The sequence below is a fragment of the Salmo salar genome, chromosome ssa01 (assembly GCF_905237065.1).
Source record: "Salmo salar chromosome ssa01, Ssal_v3.1, whole genome shotgun sequence".
Taxonomy (NCBI): Eukaryota; Metazoa; Chordata; class Actinopteri; order Salmoniformes; family Salmonidae; genus Salmo; species Salmo salar.
Window position 1 is genome coordinate 157,590,424 of NC_059442.1, and position 18,842 is coordinate 157,609,265.

The 18,842-nt window shown below is 43.6% G+C and overlaps 1 protein-coding gene across 1 annotated transcript in view; it reads left to right on the top strand.

The window, feature by feature from the left end:
• Nucleotides 1–18,842, top strand: part of setx (senataxin) — a 68,823-nt gene that overhangs the window by 20,580 nt on the left and 29,401 nt on the right. Inside the window, 7 exon segments of the mRNA XM_045693042.1 lie at nucleotides 6,730–6,837; nucleotides 7,442–7,622; nucleotides 7,719–7,806; nucleotides 8,304–9,202; nucleotides 9,205–11,827; nucleotides 13,737–13,845; nucleotides 13,999–14,172. Of these exon segments, the coding sequence (XP_045548998.1) occupies nucleotides 6,730–6,837; nucleotides 7,442–7,622; nucleotides 7,719–7,806; nucleotides 8,304–9,202; nucleotides 9,205–11,827; nucleotides 13,737–13,845; nucleotides 13,999–14,172 (4,182 nt within the window).

Sequence of the window (18,842 nt, forward strand, 5' to 3'; positions counted from 1 at the left end):
CAGAAAGATGAATGGTGGCTTTGCAGGCCCTGGCTGAAAAACATTAGCCCATTTTGATAGTGGTCGATCAGAGTACAATGAGACTGAGGCGCGTGCACGAGGCGACCCCATGTCTTTGAACTAAAACAGGGTTTCCCTGTCGGCATAGTATCGCTTTTTTACGAGAAAAATTGCATAAAAATTGATTTTAAACAGCGGTTGACATGCTTCGAAGTACGGTAATGGAATATTTAGAATTGTTTTGTCACGAAACGCGTCGGGCGCGTCACCCTTCTTTACCCTTCGGATAGTGTCTTGAACGCACGAACAAAACGCCGCTATTTGGATATAACTGTGGATTATTTGGGACCAAACCAACATTTGTTATTGAAGTAGAAGTCCTGGGAGTGCATTCTGACGAAGAACAGCAAAGGTAATCAAACTTTTCTAATAGTAAATCGGAGTTTGGTGACTACCACACTTGGTGGGTGTCAAAATAGCTAGCCTGTGATGGCCGGGCTATCTACTCAGAATATTGCAAAATGTGCTTTCACCGAAAAGCTATTTTAAAATCGGACATAGCGAGTGCATAAAGGAGTTCTGTATCTATAATTCTTAAAATAATTATGTGTTTTGTGAACGTTTATCATGAGTAATTTAGTAAATTCACCGGAAGTGTTCGGTGGGAATGCTAGTCACATGTTAGTCACATGCTAATGTAAAAAGCTGTTTTTTGATATAAATATGAACTTGATTGAACAAAACATGCATGTATTGTATAACATAATGTCCTAGGATTGTCATCTGATGAAGATCATCAAAGGTTAGTGCTGCATTTAGCTGTGGTTTGGGTTTATGTGACATTATATGCTAGCTTGAAAAATGGGTGTCTGATTATTTCTGGCTTGGTACTCTGCTGACATAATCTAATGTTTTGCTTTCGTTGTAAAGCCTTTTTGCAATCGGACAGTGTGGTTAGATTAACGAGAGTCTTGTCTTTGAAATGGTGTAAAATAGTCATATGTTTGAGAAATTGAAGTAATAGCATTTCTAAGGTATTTGAATATCGCTCCACGGGATTACACTGGCTGTTGAGTAGGTGGGACGCAAGCGTCCCACTGGCCCAGAGGTTAACGCAAAAGATTTTACTATTACAGTTCATATAAGGAATCAGTCAATTGAAATAAATAAATTAGGCCTTACTCTATGAATTTCACATGACTGGGAATACAGATATCCATCTGTTGGTCTCAGATACCTTTAAAAAAAAGTAGGGGTGTGGATCAGAATCATTCAGTATCTGGTGTGACCACCATTTGCCTCAAGCAGCGCGACACATCTCCTTCGAGTAGTGGATCAGGCTGTTGATTATGCCCTGTGGAATGTTGTCCCCCCCTCTTCAGTGGCTGTGTGAAGTTGATGGATATTGGTGGCAACTGGAACACGTCATACACGTTGATCCAGAACATCCCAAACATGCTTGATGGGTGACATGTCTGAGTATGCAGGCCATGGAAGAATTGGGACGTTTTCAGCTTTCAGGAATTGTGTTTCAGATCCTTGCGACATGGGGGCTGTGCATTATCATGCTGAAACATGAGGTGATGGCGGCGGATGAATGGCACGACAATGGGCCTCAGGATTTCATCACGGTATCTCTGTTCAGTCAAATTGCCATACCATAACCCCACCGCAACTATGAGGCACTCTGCTTACAATGTTGACATCAGCAAACCGCTCACTCACATGATGCCTTTGACGCTGTCTGCCACCTGCCCGGTATAATTTAAACTTCCATGAGAAGGTTTCTGACAGTTTGTGCAGAAATTCTTTGTTTGTGCAAACCCACAGTTTCGTCATGAAAAGCCAACTGACATTTACTCCTGAGGTGCTGACCTGTTGCACTCTCGACAACTACTGTGATTATTATTTGACCATGCTGGTCATTTATGAACATTCGAACATCTTGGCTATGTGCTGTTATAATCTCCACCCGGCACAGCCAGAAGAGGACTGGCCACCCCTCATAGCCTGGTTCCTCTCTAGGTTTCTTCCTAGGTTTTGGCCTTTCTAGGGAGTTTTTCCTAGCCACCGTGCTTCTACACCTGCATTGCTTGCTGTTTGGGGTTTTAGGCTGGGTTTCTGTACAGCACTTTGAGATATCAGCTGATGTAAGAAGGGCTATATAAATACATTAGATTTGATCAGCTGTCCGGGTGGCTGGTCTCAGACGATCCCGCAGGTGAAGAAGTCAGATGTGGAGGTCCTGGGCTGGCGCGGTTACATTTGGTCTGCGGCTGTGAGGCTGGTTGAACCTACTGCCAAAGTCTCTAAAACTCAGATTATTGCATGGTGTGCTTTCACTGTAAAGCTTTTTTGAAATCTGACTCAGCGGTTGCATTAAGGAGAAGTTTATCTTTAACGGGATCGAAAGCATACCATGCGATTGTTAGGTCAGCGCCTTGTCACAAAAAAACACAGCCATTTTCCAGCCAAAGAGAGGAGTCACAAAAAGCAGAAATGGAGAACATTAATCACTAACCTTTGATCAGATGGCACTCATAGGACTTAATGTTACACAATACATGTATGTTTTGTTCGATGAAGTTCATATTTATATCCAAATATCTGTTTACATCGGCGTGTTATCTTCAGTAATGTTTTGCTTCCAAAACATCCGGTGATTTTGCAGAGAGCCACATCAATTTACAGAAATACTCTTCATGAACGCTGATGAAAGATACAAGTAAAGATAAACTTCTTACATCTAGACGTTCCGCTAGCGCAACACCTGCTCCAATATCCAATGATAGGCGTGGCGCGAATTACAAATTCCTCAAAAATACAAAAACTTCAATTTTTCAAACATATGACTATTTCACAGCATTTTAAAGACAAGACTCTCCTTTATCTAACCACACTGTCCGATTTCAAAAAGTCTTTACAGCGAAAGCAAAACATTAGATTGTCAGCAGAGTACCAAGCCAGAAATAATCAGACACCCATTTTTCAAGCTAGCATATAATGTCACAAAAACCCAGAAGACAGCTAAATGCAGCACTAACCTTTGATCTTCATCAGATGACAATCCTAGGACATTATGTTATACAATACATGCATGTTATGTTCAATCAAGTTCATATTTATATCAAAAACCAGCTTTTTACATTAGCATGTGACGTTCAGAACTAGCATACCCCCCGCTAATTTCCGGGGAATTTGCTAACAATTTACTAAATTACTCACGATAAACGTTCACAAAAAGCATAACAATTATTTTAAGAATTATAGATACAGAACTCCTCTATGCACTCGATATGTCCGATTTTAAAATAGCTTTTTGGTGAAAGCACATTTTGCAATATTCTAAGTACATAGCCCAGCCATCACGGGCTAGCTATTTAGACACCCGGCAAGTTTAGCACTCACCAATATCAGATTTACTATTATAAAAGTTTGATTACCTTTTGTTGTCTTCGTCAGAATGCACTCCCAGGACTGCTACTTCAATAACAAATGTTGGTTTGGTCCAAAATAATCCATTGTTATATCCGAATAGCGGCGTTTTGTTCGTGCGTCCCAGACACTATCCGAAATGGTAAAGAAGGGTCGCGCGCATGGCGCAATTCGTGACAAAAAAAATCTAAATATTCCATTACCGTACTTCGAAGCATGTCAACCGCTGTTTAAAATCCATTTTTATGCAATTTTTCTCGTAAAAAAGCGATAATATTCCGACCGGGAATGTCCATTTAGCTAAACAGAGGAAAGAAAACAAAGCTTTCGGTCGACGCGGGCACGAGCCTGAGTCTCACAGTACTGTAACCAGCCACTACCCAAACACGCTACTTTGTTTCAGCCAGAGCCTGCAAAGCCACGATTCAGCGTTTTGCCGCCTTCTGAGAGCCTATGGCAGCCGTAGGAAGTGTCACGGGACAGCTAAGATCCTCACTCTTCAATAAACAGAGACAAGAAGAACGACACCTTGTCAGACAGGCCACTTCCTGCATGAAATCTTCTCAGGTTTTTGCCAGCCATATGAGTTCTGTTATACTCACAGACACCATTCAAACAGGTTTAGAAACTTTAGGGTGTTTTCTATCCAAAGCCAATAATTATATGCATATTCTAGTTACTGGGCAGGAGTAGTAACCAGATTAAATCGGGTACGTTTTTTATCCAGCCGTGAAAATACTGCCCCCTAGCCATAACAGGTTAATGCAAACGCTGTGTCAGAGTTCAAAAAAGCTTTACAGTGAAAGCACACCATGCAATAATCTTGAGTACAGCGCTCAGCCACCAAAAGAAGCCATACAGATACCCGCCATGTTGCGGAATCAGTAAAAGTCAGAAATAGCGTTATAAATATTCACTTTGATCTTCATCGGAATGCACTCCCAGGAATCCCAGTTCCACAATAAATGTTTGTTTTGTTCGATAAAGTTAATCTTTGTCAAAATACCTCCTTTTTGTTCACATTTAGTTAACTATTCCAAATGCAAACGGCGCGGGCGCTAAGTCCAGACGAAAAGTCAAAGTTCCATTAGTTTGTAGAAACATGTCAAACGATGTATAGATTCAATCTTTATGATGTTTTTATCATTAATATTCCAACCGGACAATTACTTTGTCTTTAGAAATGAAAGGGAACGGAGCTCGTGCTCACGGCCGTGCGCGTGCCTCAACTAAAGGCTTTCAGCCAGACCACTGGTTCAAACAGCTCTTATTCGCTCTCCTTTCACAATAGAAGCCTGAAAAAACGTTCTAAAGACTGACATCTAGTGGAAGCCTTAGGAAGTGCAATCTGACCAAATTTACACTGTATATGGGATAGGCAATCGCTTGAAAAACTACAAACCTCAGATTTCCCACTTCCTGGTTGGATTTTTCCCAGGTTTTCGCCTGCCGTATGAGTTCTGTTATACACACAGACATCATTCAAACAGTTTTAGAAACTTTAGGGTGTTTTCTATCCAAATCTACTAATAATATGCTTATCTTTAGCTTCTGGGCCTGAGTAGCAGGCAGTTTACTCTGGGCAGCTTTTCATCCGAATGTGAAAATACTGCCCCCCAGCCCAGCGAGGTTAAGACACTAACAACTTACAGACGGTAGACAATTGAGGTCACAGTTATGAAAACTTAGGACACTAAAGAGACTTTTCTACTGACTCGTAAAAACACCAAAAGAAAGATGCCCAGGGTCCCTGCTCATCTGCGTGAACGTGCCTTAGGCATACTGTAGGGAGGCAGGACGGACAGCTGATTGTCCTCGCAGTGGCAGACCACGTGTAACAACACCTGCACAGGATCGGAACATCGCACCTCCGTTACAGGTACACGATGGCAACAACTGCCCGAGTTACACCAGGAACGCACAATCCCTCCATCAGTGCTCAGACTGTCCGCAATAGGCTGAGAGAGGCTGGACTGAGGGCTTGTAGGCCTGTTGTAAGTCAGGTCCTCACTAGACATCACCGGCCACACAGTTACCTATAGGCACAAACCCACTGTCGCTGGACCAGGCAGGACTGGCAAAAAGTGCTCGTAACTGACAAGTCACGGTTTTGTCTCACCAGGGGTGATGGTCCGATTTGCGTTTGTCGAAGGAATGAGCGTTACACCGAGGCCTGTACTCTGGAGTGGGGTCGATTTGGAGGTGGAGGGTCTGTCATGGTGTGGGGCGATGTGTCATAGCATCATCGGACTGAGCTTGTTGTCATTGCAGGCAATCTCAACGCTGTGCGTTACAGGGAAGACATCCTCCTCCCTCGTGGTACCCTTCCTGCAGGCTCATCCTGACATGACCCTTCAGCATGACAATGCTGCCAGCCATACTGCTCGTTCTGTGCGAGATTTCCTGCAAGACAGTAATGTCAGTGTTCTGTCATGGCCAGCGACGAGCCTGCATTTCAATCCCATTGAGCACGTCTGGGACCTGTTGGATTGGAGGGTGAGGGCTAGCCCCCCCCCAGAAATGTCTGGGAACTTGCAGGTGCCTTGGTGGAAGAGTGGGGTAACCTCTCAATGCAAGAACTGGCACATCTGGTGCAGTCCTTGAGGCGGAGATGCACGGCAGGACTTAATGCAGCTGGTGGCCACACCAGATACTGACTGTTACTTTTGTTCAGGGACTTATTCCATTTCTGTTAGTCACATGTTTGTGGAACTTGTTCAGTTTTTGTCTGTTTAATCTTATGTTCATACAAATATTTACATGTTAAGTTTTCTGAAAATAAACTTAGTTGACAGTGAGAGGACGTTTCTATTTTTGCTGAGTTAGGTAGAGAAATTAAAATTACGTTCTCGGGCAACAGCTCTGGTGGACATTCATGCAGTCAGGATGACAATTGCATGCTCCCTCAACTTGAGGAATCTGGGTCATTGGGTTGTGACAACTACATTTTAGTGTCCTTTTATTGTTCCTAGCACAAAGTGCACCTGTGTAATGATCATGCTTTTTAAGTAGCCACACCTGTCAGGCGGATGGATTATCTTGGGGAAGGAGAAATGCTCACTAACAGGGATGTAAACAAGTCTGTGTACGAAATTTGAGAATTAAGATTTTTGTGCGTAAGGAAAATTTTAGGTGAGATTTCATGAAATGTGGGACCAACACTTTACATGTGTTTTGTTCAGTATAGATTTGATTGAGCAACAGAGTAAACGGTACAGAATGTGAATAGAGAACTTGTTAATGAGCAACGCAGTCAATGTTAAGCATCATTTTATGCCCTCTCCCCACCCCCAGGTATCTGTATGCTTCTGACACAGCTGGATGCCCAGGCTATGGACTCCCTGTTCCTGGGGCCAGAAAAACAGGCCAACATACTGCTCTGTATCCTTAATTCCTTGAAGGGTAAAGGAATAGCTGCTTTATATCTTCTGCCCATCTTAAAATGTTTTTCTATTTCAGTTGTGCCAAATGAACATGATGTTGGTCAGTAGAGCTAATTTGCTGCCTTCAGTTTCCTCTTTGAGAGTAATAAATGCAACCTTTAATTTAACCAGGAAAAGACCTTAATGGTTAGAAACCTTTTTTGCAATAGGGACCTGGCAAGCGGTCAGTAGGAAGAAGTCTGCATGTACATACAATACATTCAAAATAATTGCTATGGTCAATTACATTTTCTATCAGGGCTTTTAAACACTGACAGCGATACCCTCTCCATTTTGTTAGTCTTTAGTAGTTCGTTCCAAGACCAGAGAATGTTATAGGATTTTTTTGGTTTGTTTTTGTTCTCCCACATTTCAGCCCTTGCCCTAGGAACTGGGAAAGAGCCCTGACTGTGAGCATAGGCTGTGGGATTGTGATGTTAGTTGGGAGCAAAGATATGTAGGGAGTAGCCCAACCACTGCCATGTACACAAGTATGTACCAGTGCTTAACCATAGTCCAACACAGATAAAAATGAACCTTCCTAAATGACATAGCTAGTAATATGTTAACGTTTATTTCCCCAGATGAAGAACCATCCAACGAGATGGATCCCTTCTGGCCAGTCTTGCAATGTTTTATGGTGATCTTGGATTGTTTGGGCTCCAGGTTTTGGGGTCAGATTGAGCCATCCCAAGCCTTCCAGGCCATCACACAAAGCCCTAGCTACTCTGCAGAGCTCGAGAGCATCAGACAACAAACCATGATGTACGTGTCACTCTTTATCTTGCCATTAATTCTTTCATATTGTTATTTCTTCCAAGTTAAGCATATAGTTGATACTATTCTTCTTTTGCTCCGTAGATCACGTGTTAAAACGGAAACTACATATGATGATGACATGGTGACCTGCAGTCAGATGGTATATGACAGTAACACCAAAGTGAGCAAGGTAATAACACCCATCTGTTGCATTTGTATATTATTAGTTGTACCTAATTCCTCTATGCACATCTGTGGTTAGGGTTTCGCACTTAAAGCTTTCCCAAAACATGACCTTTAGAGTAAAAAGCACGATGCGGAACAACAAACCGCTTTAACAAGCTCTTCTCAAGCTATTCTCCCTCATCTTTATTACAGAAGGATTCAAAGCTTGTTTCATGTGCTACCAGTCAAGAGCGTCCACTAGTCAGGGACAGTGTTGAGGTTATTTATTGCGAGCTGTCTTTAATAGGAATGAAAAATGAATAACCCAACCTGAGTTAAACATGTAGGGTACATCTGTGTGCAGTGGCCTTTAGTTTGATGGAGCCACTCCAGGTGTGACACATGGTTTTATTAAATGTCATATTACAAAATACATTGAGTTGGTAGAAGGTATGTTAACTTCCTATGCATTTCTCTTATCTTATGTAACACCATGTTATGTATTACTATTTTATTTTGTAGGGAAGCAAACGCTCACGTGGTGTGGATAGCAATGTGGTCTATGAGGATATGAGTTCTTTGGTCAACCTCCTGCATTCAGAAGTGGGACAGGCATTGCGTGTGCACGACAGCACATTTCTCTGGTTCATCCCCTTTGTGAAATCTGTTATGGACCTTGACGAACACAGCGTCCTATACATTACTGAGGTTGTCCACTACCTATGTGGGGAGATCAGCACAGACCTCCCGAAGCCCCAGGTTCGCATATGTGACAAGGTCACAGAGTTCTTCACTCTTATTCTGGTCCATATCATCGAATTGCACCTGGGGATTGGCCGCATGAATATGCTCTATTACTGCGCTCCCAAGTGGGTGGGCGTGTTGGTGAAATGTGCCACCCTGCCTGGTGACGCTTTCGTCCATACCTCGGAAGGTCCAGTTTCTCACTCGGTGTCTTCCACATCCTCCTTGAGGGTCAGTGTGCCCCGAAAGGCCTCTACTAGCAGGGCTGTTCCACAGGCATGCATGCATATCATCCGGTCCCTGCTGAAGGAAGGGACCAGGCTGAACCCCAACAGCAAGTGCCACCACTTCCTGAACCATCTGAACAAGCACCTCAGAGAAGGGCAACAGAGGGATTGGAAGCTGATTAGGCCGGAGATTCAAGAGCTTCAGATCTGTCTGAAGGACTATGTCAAGATGATGATGAACAGGCCAACCATAAGTACTTCTCCACCTGAACCGCTGGCCATTGAGGCAGGGCCTGTGGCACCAACCACACCACCACTTCAGTCAAGCAAGGACCCCTCGGGACCTAGCAGCTTAGCTGAATTCAACCCTCCTATAAAACGGGAAGGGTTGTGGGATGATGTCGAAGGCAGTACATCTGGTGGTGGGGATTCTAAAGGAGTTCAGAGGGGTGGGACATAGACCTAGCGTTGCTGAAAAAGGAGCCCCTAAACCCCGACGAGGAGTTTGTCGAGCCGACTAATGATTCTAGACCAACCCAAGACAACTTAACTTCCTTGAGGGCAGATCCAGAGAAAATACAGGTGATCAAATCCAGACTCGGCCAGCTTATGACCAAGAAATCCAAGTCTGAGAGAGCAAGGCCCTCTGTAGGGCTCAGTGAATTCGGTAAAGAGAAACCTGAAAATCTGTTGACCAGCCGTAGAGAGGAGGCATCCAACCTCCACGGCATTAGCAGACACCCTCCATGCCTCCAAGAATCCATGGACAATGTGCCCCTCTCTGTTTTAAAAAGTAATCTTCAAGGAAAAGAAGGCTCCAAATCCTCACGAGATCGGAGTAAAGGAAACTCGAGACAATTTGACCGACCACAATCCCCACCAAAGTTAACTTCAGATGTAATTGTTATATCTGATGATGAGGCTACATTAGATGTTGGTAGAGCAAGAAGGACTGAGTGTTTTTCTGAGACCTCCCAAATAAAAAATGAACCAGATGCCTCTGACCAGAATCCTAGTCCTTGTCGTGATTACAATGGAGACATGAGTGAATCTCAGGTGTTTGAATTTGAAACACAGGAAGATATGGCCTCTGCCTGGTCCAATAGAGATTCGGAAAGTAACATGCCACCCGAAAATCCCAAAGAAGATAGCCCTGTCAGTCCAACTACAAGAGAGACTTTATCAAGCTGGGAATGTGATACACAACCGATCTATGACGAGGATATCCAAAGAGCCTGTCAGCAGGTTGAGAAGGAGCTTGAGAAGCCTAAGACCCTACCTCAAGGACTCAAACGGGCCACTGTTGTCAAAAAAAGAAATCTTCTTGTTGATGCAAAACCATTGGCCTCCAAGTGCCTGAGCAAGAAACCTACCGTGGTCGAAAAACAAATCAAAGAGCCTGTGAAGGATGCTCCCCATGCAGTTACACCACCATTGAGAAAAAGCAGTTCAACGGTACGTTCAAAGAGACTGGAACCTGAGACACACTCTTCCTTAACCACATCAGCCATCTCACACAAAACGTCATTAACTCCAGCCATTGTCCCTCCTAAAAGAGTCAGAAAAGCCACAGAGCCTGTGTCCACAGTTGAGAAGCTTGGCCTTAAGAAGAAGGTGCGAAAGGCCTTTGATCTCTCCCAGGGATCACGTGATTCTGTTGGTGATCTGAGGCACCACGGCGCTACCGTCAATGTCCCACAGGCCAAGAAGCCTACCCGACAGACCAAGAGGTCGAAGGTGACCTTCCCTCAGAAGAGAGTGGTCAAAGGGAGTAACAATAAGCTGTTCCAGTTCTTCAGGCAGAGCAAGCAGGCATTGGGAGCCGGAATTTCTGCAAAGGCAGAGCCAATGAAGAGAAATCCGAAAAAGATTGATGAAATTCAAACTCCCCGTTTTGTTACAGAGGAGGACGATGAAGACGAGGACTTGCAGTGTTCCCAGCTCGAACCTGCCCGTCATGAACAGCTGACGGTCAATCACAGCTCTCAAAGAGCCAATGAGAACAAACCAGCATCCTCCAATACAGTGAGTAGTGTGTTGTCCAACATGGACAGGCAGATCTCTCCATACTTTCAAAGGAATGATGATGTCACACCTGGACCTTCTGGTCAAGTCCCCAAAAGCAATGGAGGTGAAGATTTTGATGCAGACTGGATGTACCTCACACAAATGGAGCCAACTGAAATGGAGATGTGCTCGCAGATGGAGGAGGAAGACGAGTTCTTCTACACACAGCGGGACCCTATAGACATGGACATTGACGCAGACAGCCAGATACCCTTTGAGGAAAAAGGAGGGTCTTCAGACTGCACATGGCCTAAACAGGCAGACGAAGGGCAAGGGGCTCCACTTGCCGCACAGACTTTTAAGAAACCGGCTACTCCGCCACCCTCGCGCTCTAGCTTGACTAAGGATGATGATCGCTTGTTCCTGAAACCAGGAATGTCCCCTATGTCGGTTAAAAAGGCCAAGCCGTCCACGACTAAGATCTACGCAACCTCAAGCTCCAGGAGTGCCTCCTTGGTGCAAGAGATGGAGAGGACCGCCAATGCTCCATTTTCAGCTTCTTCTGCCCCTGCTGGAAGAGGTAGGCCTGCCCGGCCAGTTGTGCCTGCACAAAGACACTGCGTACCACAACCTCATCTAGAGGTTGGTCAGTCTCTTCCTCTGAATCAACTCTTATACAAGCCCATCACACCACAACTACCACCAAAACAACCACCATCCAGACCTGAACAAAAGCTCCCCCGTGCACCTGACCAGCCCCTCCGCCCAATCCTGCAAAGCAACATAGGTTCCACCCTCCAGCCCTCCACCTCCAAGACCTACACCAGGCCCGACGCCCCTTTCCGAAGTCAGATGCCCAACCCAGAGGTTGGCTTCAGATTTGATACCAACTACCTCATTCAACACATCCTGAAATGGACCTTTGATATGTTCAGTAACTACAAGCAGTTTGGTATACCCTCTGAGGTATGTGAGTTACCGCTGAAAAAAGTAGGCTTCAGCTTCAGCTCTTATGATGAATACTACAAGACCTTTTACCCCCTGCTTCTCACCAACACTTTTGAGGAGGTGAGTAGTCAATTTGTTACAAAATATATTGTGTAACTCGTTTAGGTGTGAATTTTGTCCTGCTATGGTGCATTTAGGCTGTAGGCAATAGAGGTCGGCCGATTACCGATTATTGGAGGACCCAAAAAAGCCAATACCGATTAATCGGCCAATTTTTATTTACTTATTTGTAATAATGACAATTACAACAATACTGAATGAACACTTATTTTAACTTAATACATAAATAAAATCAATTTAGCATCAAATAAATAATGAAACATGTTCAATGTGGTTTAAATAATGCAAAAACAAAGTGTTGGAGAAGAAAGTAAAAGTGCTTTATGTGCCATGTAAGAAAACTAACGTTTAAGTTCCTTGCTCAGAACATGAGAACATATGAAAGCTGGTGGTTCCTTTTAACATGAGTCTTCAATATTCCCAGGTAAGAAGTTTTAGGTTGTAGTTATTATAGGAATTATAGGACTATTTCTCTCTATACGATTTGTATTTCATATACCTTTGACTATTTGGATGTTCTTATAGGCACTTTCGTATTGCCAGTGTAACAGTATAGCTTCCGTCCCTCTCCTCGCTCCTACCTGGGCTCGAACCAGGAACAGATCGACAACAGCCACCCTCGAAGCAGCGTTACCCATGTAGAGCAAGGGGAAGAACTACTCCAAGTCTAGCTAGCCATTTCATATCGGTTACACCAGCCTAATCTTGGGAGTTGATAGGCTTGAAGTCATAAAAAGCGCAATGCATTGCGAAGAGCTGCTGGCAAAACGCACGAAAGTGCTGTTTTGAATGAATGCTTAAGAGCCTGCTGGTGCCTACCATCGCTCAGTCAGACTGCTCTATCAAATCATAGACTTAATTATAACATAACACACAGAAACACGAGCCTTAGGTCATTAATATGGTCGAATCCGGAAACTATCACGTTTATTCTTTCAGTGAAATACGGAACGGTTCCGTATTTTATGTAACGGGTGGCATCCATAAGTCTAAATATTCCTGTTACATTGCACAACCTTCAATGTTATGTCATAATTACATACAATTCTGGCAAATTAGTTCGCAACGAGCCAGGCGGCCCAAACTGTTGCATATACCCTGACTCTGCGTGCAATGAACGCAAGAGAAGTGACACAATTTCACATGGTTAATATTGCCTGCTAACCTGGATTTCTTTTAGCTAAATATGCAGGTTTAAAAATATATACTTGTGTATTGATTTTAAGACATTGATGTTTATGGTTAGGTACAAGTTGGAGCAACGACAGCCCTTTTTCGCGAATGCGCACCGCATCGATTATATGCAACGCAGGACAGGCTAGATAAGCTAGTAATATCATCAACCATGTGTTAACTAGTGATTATGATTGATTGTTTTTTTGTAAGATAACTTGAATGCTAGCTAGCAACTTACCTTGGCTTCTTACTGCATTCGCGTAACAGGCAGGCTCCTCGTGGAGTGCAATGTAAAGCAGGTGGTTTGAGCGTTGGACTAGTTAACCGTAAGGTTGCAAGATTGAATCCCCAAGCTGACAAGATAAAAATCTCTCGTTCTGCCCCTGAACAAGGCAGTTAACCCACCGTTCCTAGGCCGTCATTGAAAATAAGAGTGTGTTCTTAACTGACTTGCCTAGTTAAAAAATATTTATAAAAAATTAAAAATAGAATCGGCAAATCGGTGGCAAAAAATACCAATTACCGATTGTTAGGAAAACTTGAAATCGGCCATTCCGATTAATCGGTCGACCTCTAGTAGGCAACTGAAAAGAATGGTCAGTCTAGCATTTCAAAGATGTTTGACATTTTGGTAAATTTTAGACTTGTGAGTAATGAGTCACAAAACAGTTTTTAATGATGGTCTCTTAGAGTTAATCTCTTCTATTAAGGTCAAATTCTCTTCTCATCAAAGCTTGCAGGTGAATGGCTAAAGAACAAGGAATCAGGGAAGGTGATAACTCAGAATTTAAAAGTTGTCGCAAATGAGTACAGCCACAGTGTTTGGAATGTCAGTTTTACAGGTAAGCCTAAGTAACCATTTTTTTATTTTGCTTATGCTAACCATTTAAAAACAATGCTTGAAGCTTGCACTAGAATCTACATACTGGTGATTAACAGTTGTTAATTGTGACGTTGTCCCAAAGCTGAGCCATGTAACAACTTATTTTTGTCAGCGAGCATTACTGCCAGTGATGACTCCCGTCAGATGTACCCTAGGGAGGAGGATCTGGTCATTCTGTGGCTGCCCCAGAATAGAGGTGCTTACTCATGGCATGAGCAGGGCTTCTTGGATCCCCAAGAACAATTTGGCTATGTGCAGAGATCCAATGTCTGCAACGGAGGCGTGGGTGAGTACATTTGTGTGTAAGAGGCCAGGAAGTGATAGGCTACATTAAGAGGGAAGGAGGTTGTATTGCTATGGAAAAACAAGTTGAGTAGAAAAAATGTACATCAACATAAATTCTTAAATTGATAGTATGAGATTTTGGCAATTAATTTGTCCTTAACTTCTGCTGTATGCGATTTGATTACTATATACTTTTTTTAGAATCACTTCTTGGACATCTGGTGTATAAGAAGCAATTATTGGTGCCATGATTGTCCATTCGGAAAGTATTATTTCATGGTTTTGTTGTTTTCGCTATTTGTCTGCAATGTAGAAAATAGTAAAAATAACGAAACCCTTGAATGAGTAGGTGTCAACTTTTGACTGGTGCTGTATATATCCAGACAGTGCATTTGGAAAGTATTCAGACCCCTTCACTTTTTCCATGTGTTACTTTACAGCCTTATTCTAAAATGTATGAATTCGTTTTTTCCCTCATCAATTCTAACACACTACCCCATAATGACAAAGTAAAAACAAGTTTTTAGAAATGTTTGCAGAAGTATTAAAATTAAGCAACTGAAATATTACATTTACATAATTATTCAGACCCTTTACTCGGTACTTTGTTGAAGCAGCCTTTGGCAGCAATTACAGCCTTGTCTTATTGGGTATGACGCTGGAAGCTTGGGACATCAGTGTTTGGGAAGTTTCTCCCGTTCTTCTCCGTAGATCCTTTAAAGCTCTGTCAGGTTGAATGGATAGCGTCACTGCACAGCTATGTTCAGGTCTCTCAAGAGATGTTCGATTGGGTTCAAGTCCGGGCTCTGGCTGGTCCACTCAAGGACATTCAGAGACATCCTGAAGCTACTCGTGTGTTGTCTTGGCTGTGTTCTGAGGGTCATTTTCCTGTTGGATGGTAAGCCTTTGCCTCAGTCTGAGGTCCTGAGCACTCTAGAGCACGTTTTTATCAAGGATCTCGCTGTTCTTTGATCCGTTCGTCTTGCCCTCCATCCTGACTCTTCTCCCAGTCCCTGATGCTGAAAAACATCCCCACAGCATGATGATGCTGCAACCACCATGCTTCACCATAGGGATGGTATTGGCCAGGTGATGAGCGGTGCCTGGTTTCCTCCAGACGTAACGCTTGGCATTCAAGTCAAAGTTCAATCTTGGTTTCATCAGACCAGAGAATCTTGTTTCTCATGGTCTGATTCCCCTTTAGGTACCTTTTGGCAAACACCAAGCGGGCTGTCGTGCCATTTACTGAGTGTCTTCTGTCTAGCCACTCTACCATATAGGCCTGATTGGTGGCTTGCTGCTGAGATGGTTGTCCTGACCATCTGGTTATTGGTCACCTCCCTGACCAAGGCCCTTGTCCCCCGTTTGCTCAGTTTTGCCCGGTGGCTAGCTCTAGGAAGAGCTCCGACACATCCTGTTTCCATTGATCGTCCTTGATGTTTCTACAACTTGGAGTCCACCTGTGGTAAATTCAATTGATTGGACATGATTTGGAAAAGCACACACCTGTCTATGTAAGGTCCCACAGTTGGCAGTGCATGTCAGAGAAAAAACCAAGCTATGAGGTCGAAGGAATTATCCGTCGAGCACTGAGACAGGATTGTGTCGAGGCACACATCTGGGGAAGAGTACCAAAACCTTTCTGCAGCATTGAAGGTCCCCAAGTACACAGTGGCCTCATCATTCTTAAATGGAAGAAGTTTAGAACCACTAAGACTCTTCCTAGAGCTGGCCGCCAGGCCAAAATGAGTAATCGGAGGACAAGGGCCTAGGTCAGGGAGGTGACCAAGAACCCGATGGTCACTCTGACAGAGCTCCAGAGTTCTTTTGTGGAGATGTTTGTTCTTCTGGAAGACTCTCCCATCTCAGCAGCACTCCACCAATCAGGCCTTTATTTTAGAGTGGCCAGACGGAAGCCACTCCTCAGTAAAAGGCACATGACAGCCGCTTGGAGTTTGCCAAAAGGCACCGAAAGGACTCTGACCTTGATAAACACGATTCTCTGGTCTGAAATCAAGATCGAACTCTTTGACCTGAATGACAAGCGTCGCGTCTGGAGTAAACCTGGCACCATCCCTACGGTGAAGCATGGGGGCAGCAGCATCATGCTGTGGGAGATACAGAGATCCTTGGTAGCCTGCTCCAGAGCGCTCATGATTTCAGACTAGGGCAAAGGTTCGCCTTCCAACAGGACAATGACCCTAAGCACACAGGCAAGACAACGCAGGAGTGGCTTCGGGACAAGTCTCAATGGCCTTGAGTGGCCTGGCCCCAGCCCGGACTTGAACCCGATAGATCTTCTCTGGAGAGACCTGAAAATACAGTTGAAGTCAGAAGTTTACATACACTTAGTTTGGAGTCATTAAAACTTGTTTTTCAACCACTCCACACATTTCTTGTTAACTATAGATTTGGCAAGTAGGTTAGGACATCTACTTTGTGCATGACACAAGTAATTTTTCCAACAATTGTTTACAGACAGATTATTTCACTTATAATTCACTAACACAATTCCAGTGGGTCAGAAGTTTACATACACTAAGTTGACTTTGCCTTTAAACAGCTTGGAAAAATCAGGAAAATTATGCCATGGCTTTAGAAGGTTCTGATAGGCTAATTGACATAATTTGAGTCAATTGGAGGTGTACCTGTGGATGTATTTCAAGGCCTACCTTCAAACTCAGTGCCTCTTTGCTTGAGATCATGGGAAAATCAAAAGAAATCAGCCAAGACCTCAGAAAAACAATTGTAGACCTACACAAGTGTGGTTCATCCTTGGGAGCAATATCCAAACGCCTGAAGGTACCATGTTCATTTGTACAAACTATAGTTCGCAAGTATAAACAACATGGGACCACGCAGCCGTCATACCGCTCAGGAAGGAGACGTGTTCTGTCTCCTAGAGATGAACGTACTTTAGTGCAAATTAATCCCAGAACAACAGCAAAGGACCTTGTGAAGATGCTGCAGGAAACTGGTACAAAACTATCTATATCCACAGGAAAACAAGTCCTATATCGACATCCTGAAAGGGCGCTCGGCAAGGAAGATGCCTCTGCTCCAAAACGCCATAAAAAAAACTGACTACGGTTTGCAACTGCCCATGGGGACAAAGATTGTACTTTTTGGAGAAATGTCCTCTGGTCTGATGAAACAACAAAAAGGAACTGTTTGGTCATCATGACCATTATGTTTGGAGGAAGAAGGGGGAGGCTTGCAAGCCAAAGAACACCAACCTCGAAGCACGGGGGTTGCAGCATCATGTTATGGGGTGATTTGCTGCAGGAGGGACTGCTGCACTTCACAAAATGGATGGCAGCATTAGGAAGCAAAGTTATGTGGATATATTGAAGCAGCATATCGAAACATCAGTCAAAGCTTTTTCGCAAGTGGGTCTTCCAAATGGACAATGACCCCAAGCATACTTCCAAAGTTGTGGCAAAATGGCTTAAGGACAACAGTCAAGGTATTGGAGTGGCCATCACAAAGCCCTGACCTCAATCCTATGGAAAATTTGCGGGCAAAACTGAAAAAGCATGTGCGAGCAAGGAGGCCTACAAACCTGACTCAGTTACACCAGCTCTGTCAGGAGGAATGGGCCAAAATTCACCCAACTTATTGTGGGAAGCTTGTGGAAGGCTACCCAAAACGTTTGACCCAAGTTAAACAATTTAAAGGCAACGCTACCAAATACTAATTGAGTGTATGTAAACTTCTGACCCACTGGGAATGTGATGAAAGAAATAAAAGCTGAAATCATTCTCTCTACTATTATTCTGACATTTCACATTCTTAAATTTAAGTGGTGATCATAAGTGACCTAAGACAGGGCATTTTTACTAAGATTAAATGTCAGGAATTGTGAAAAACTGAGTTTAAATGCATTTGGCTAAGGTGTATGTAAACTTCTGACTTCAACTGTAGCTATGCAGCGACACTCCCCATCCAACCTGACAGAGCTTGAGAGGGTCTGCAGAGAAGAATGGGCGAGACTCCCCAAATACAGGCGTACCAAACTTATAGCATTTATTAACCTGTTGGGGATAGGGGGCAGTATTTGCACAGCCGGATCAAAAACGTACCCGATTTAATCTGGTTACTACTCCTGCCCAGTAACTAGAATATGCATATAACTGTTTGATTTGGATAGAAAACACCCTAAAGTTTCTAAAACTGTTTGAATGGTGTCTGTGAGTATAACAGAACTCATTTGGCAGCCCAAAACCTGAGAAGATTCCAAACAGGAAGCGCTCTCTCTGACTTTTTCTTGGCCTTCTTGATCATCTCTAACCAAAACAGGGGATCTCTGGCATAACGTGACATTTCCTAACGCTCCCATAGGCTCTCAGAAGGTGCCAGAACGATGAATGGTGGCTTTGCAGGCCATGGCTGAAAAACAGTAGCGCATTTGGATAGTGGTCGATCTGAGGACAATGAGACTGGAGGCGCGTGCACAAGCCGACACCATGTTTACTTTCTCTCTCTTTGAACGAAAACAACCACTCCCGGTCGGCATATTATCGCTTTTTTACGAGAAAAATAGCATAAAAATTGATTTTAAACAGCGTTTGAAATGCTTCGAAGTACGGTAATGGAATATTTAGAATTGTTTTGTCACGAAACGCGTCGGGCGCGTCACCCTTCTTTACCCTTCGGATAGTGTCTTGAACG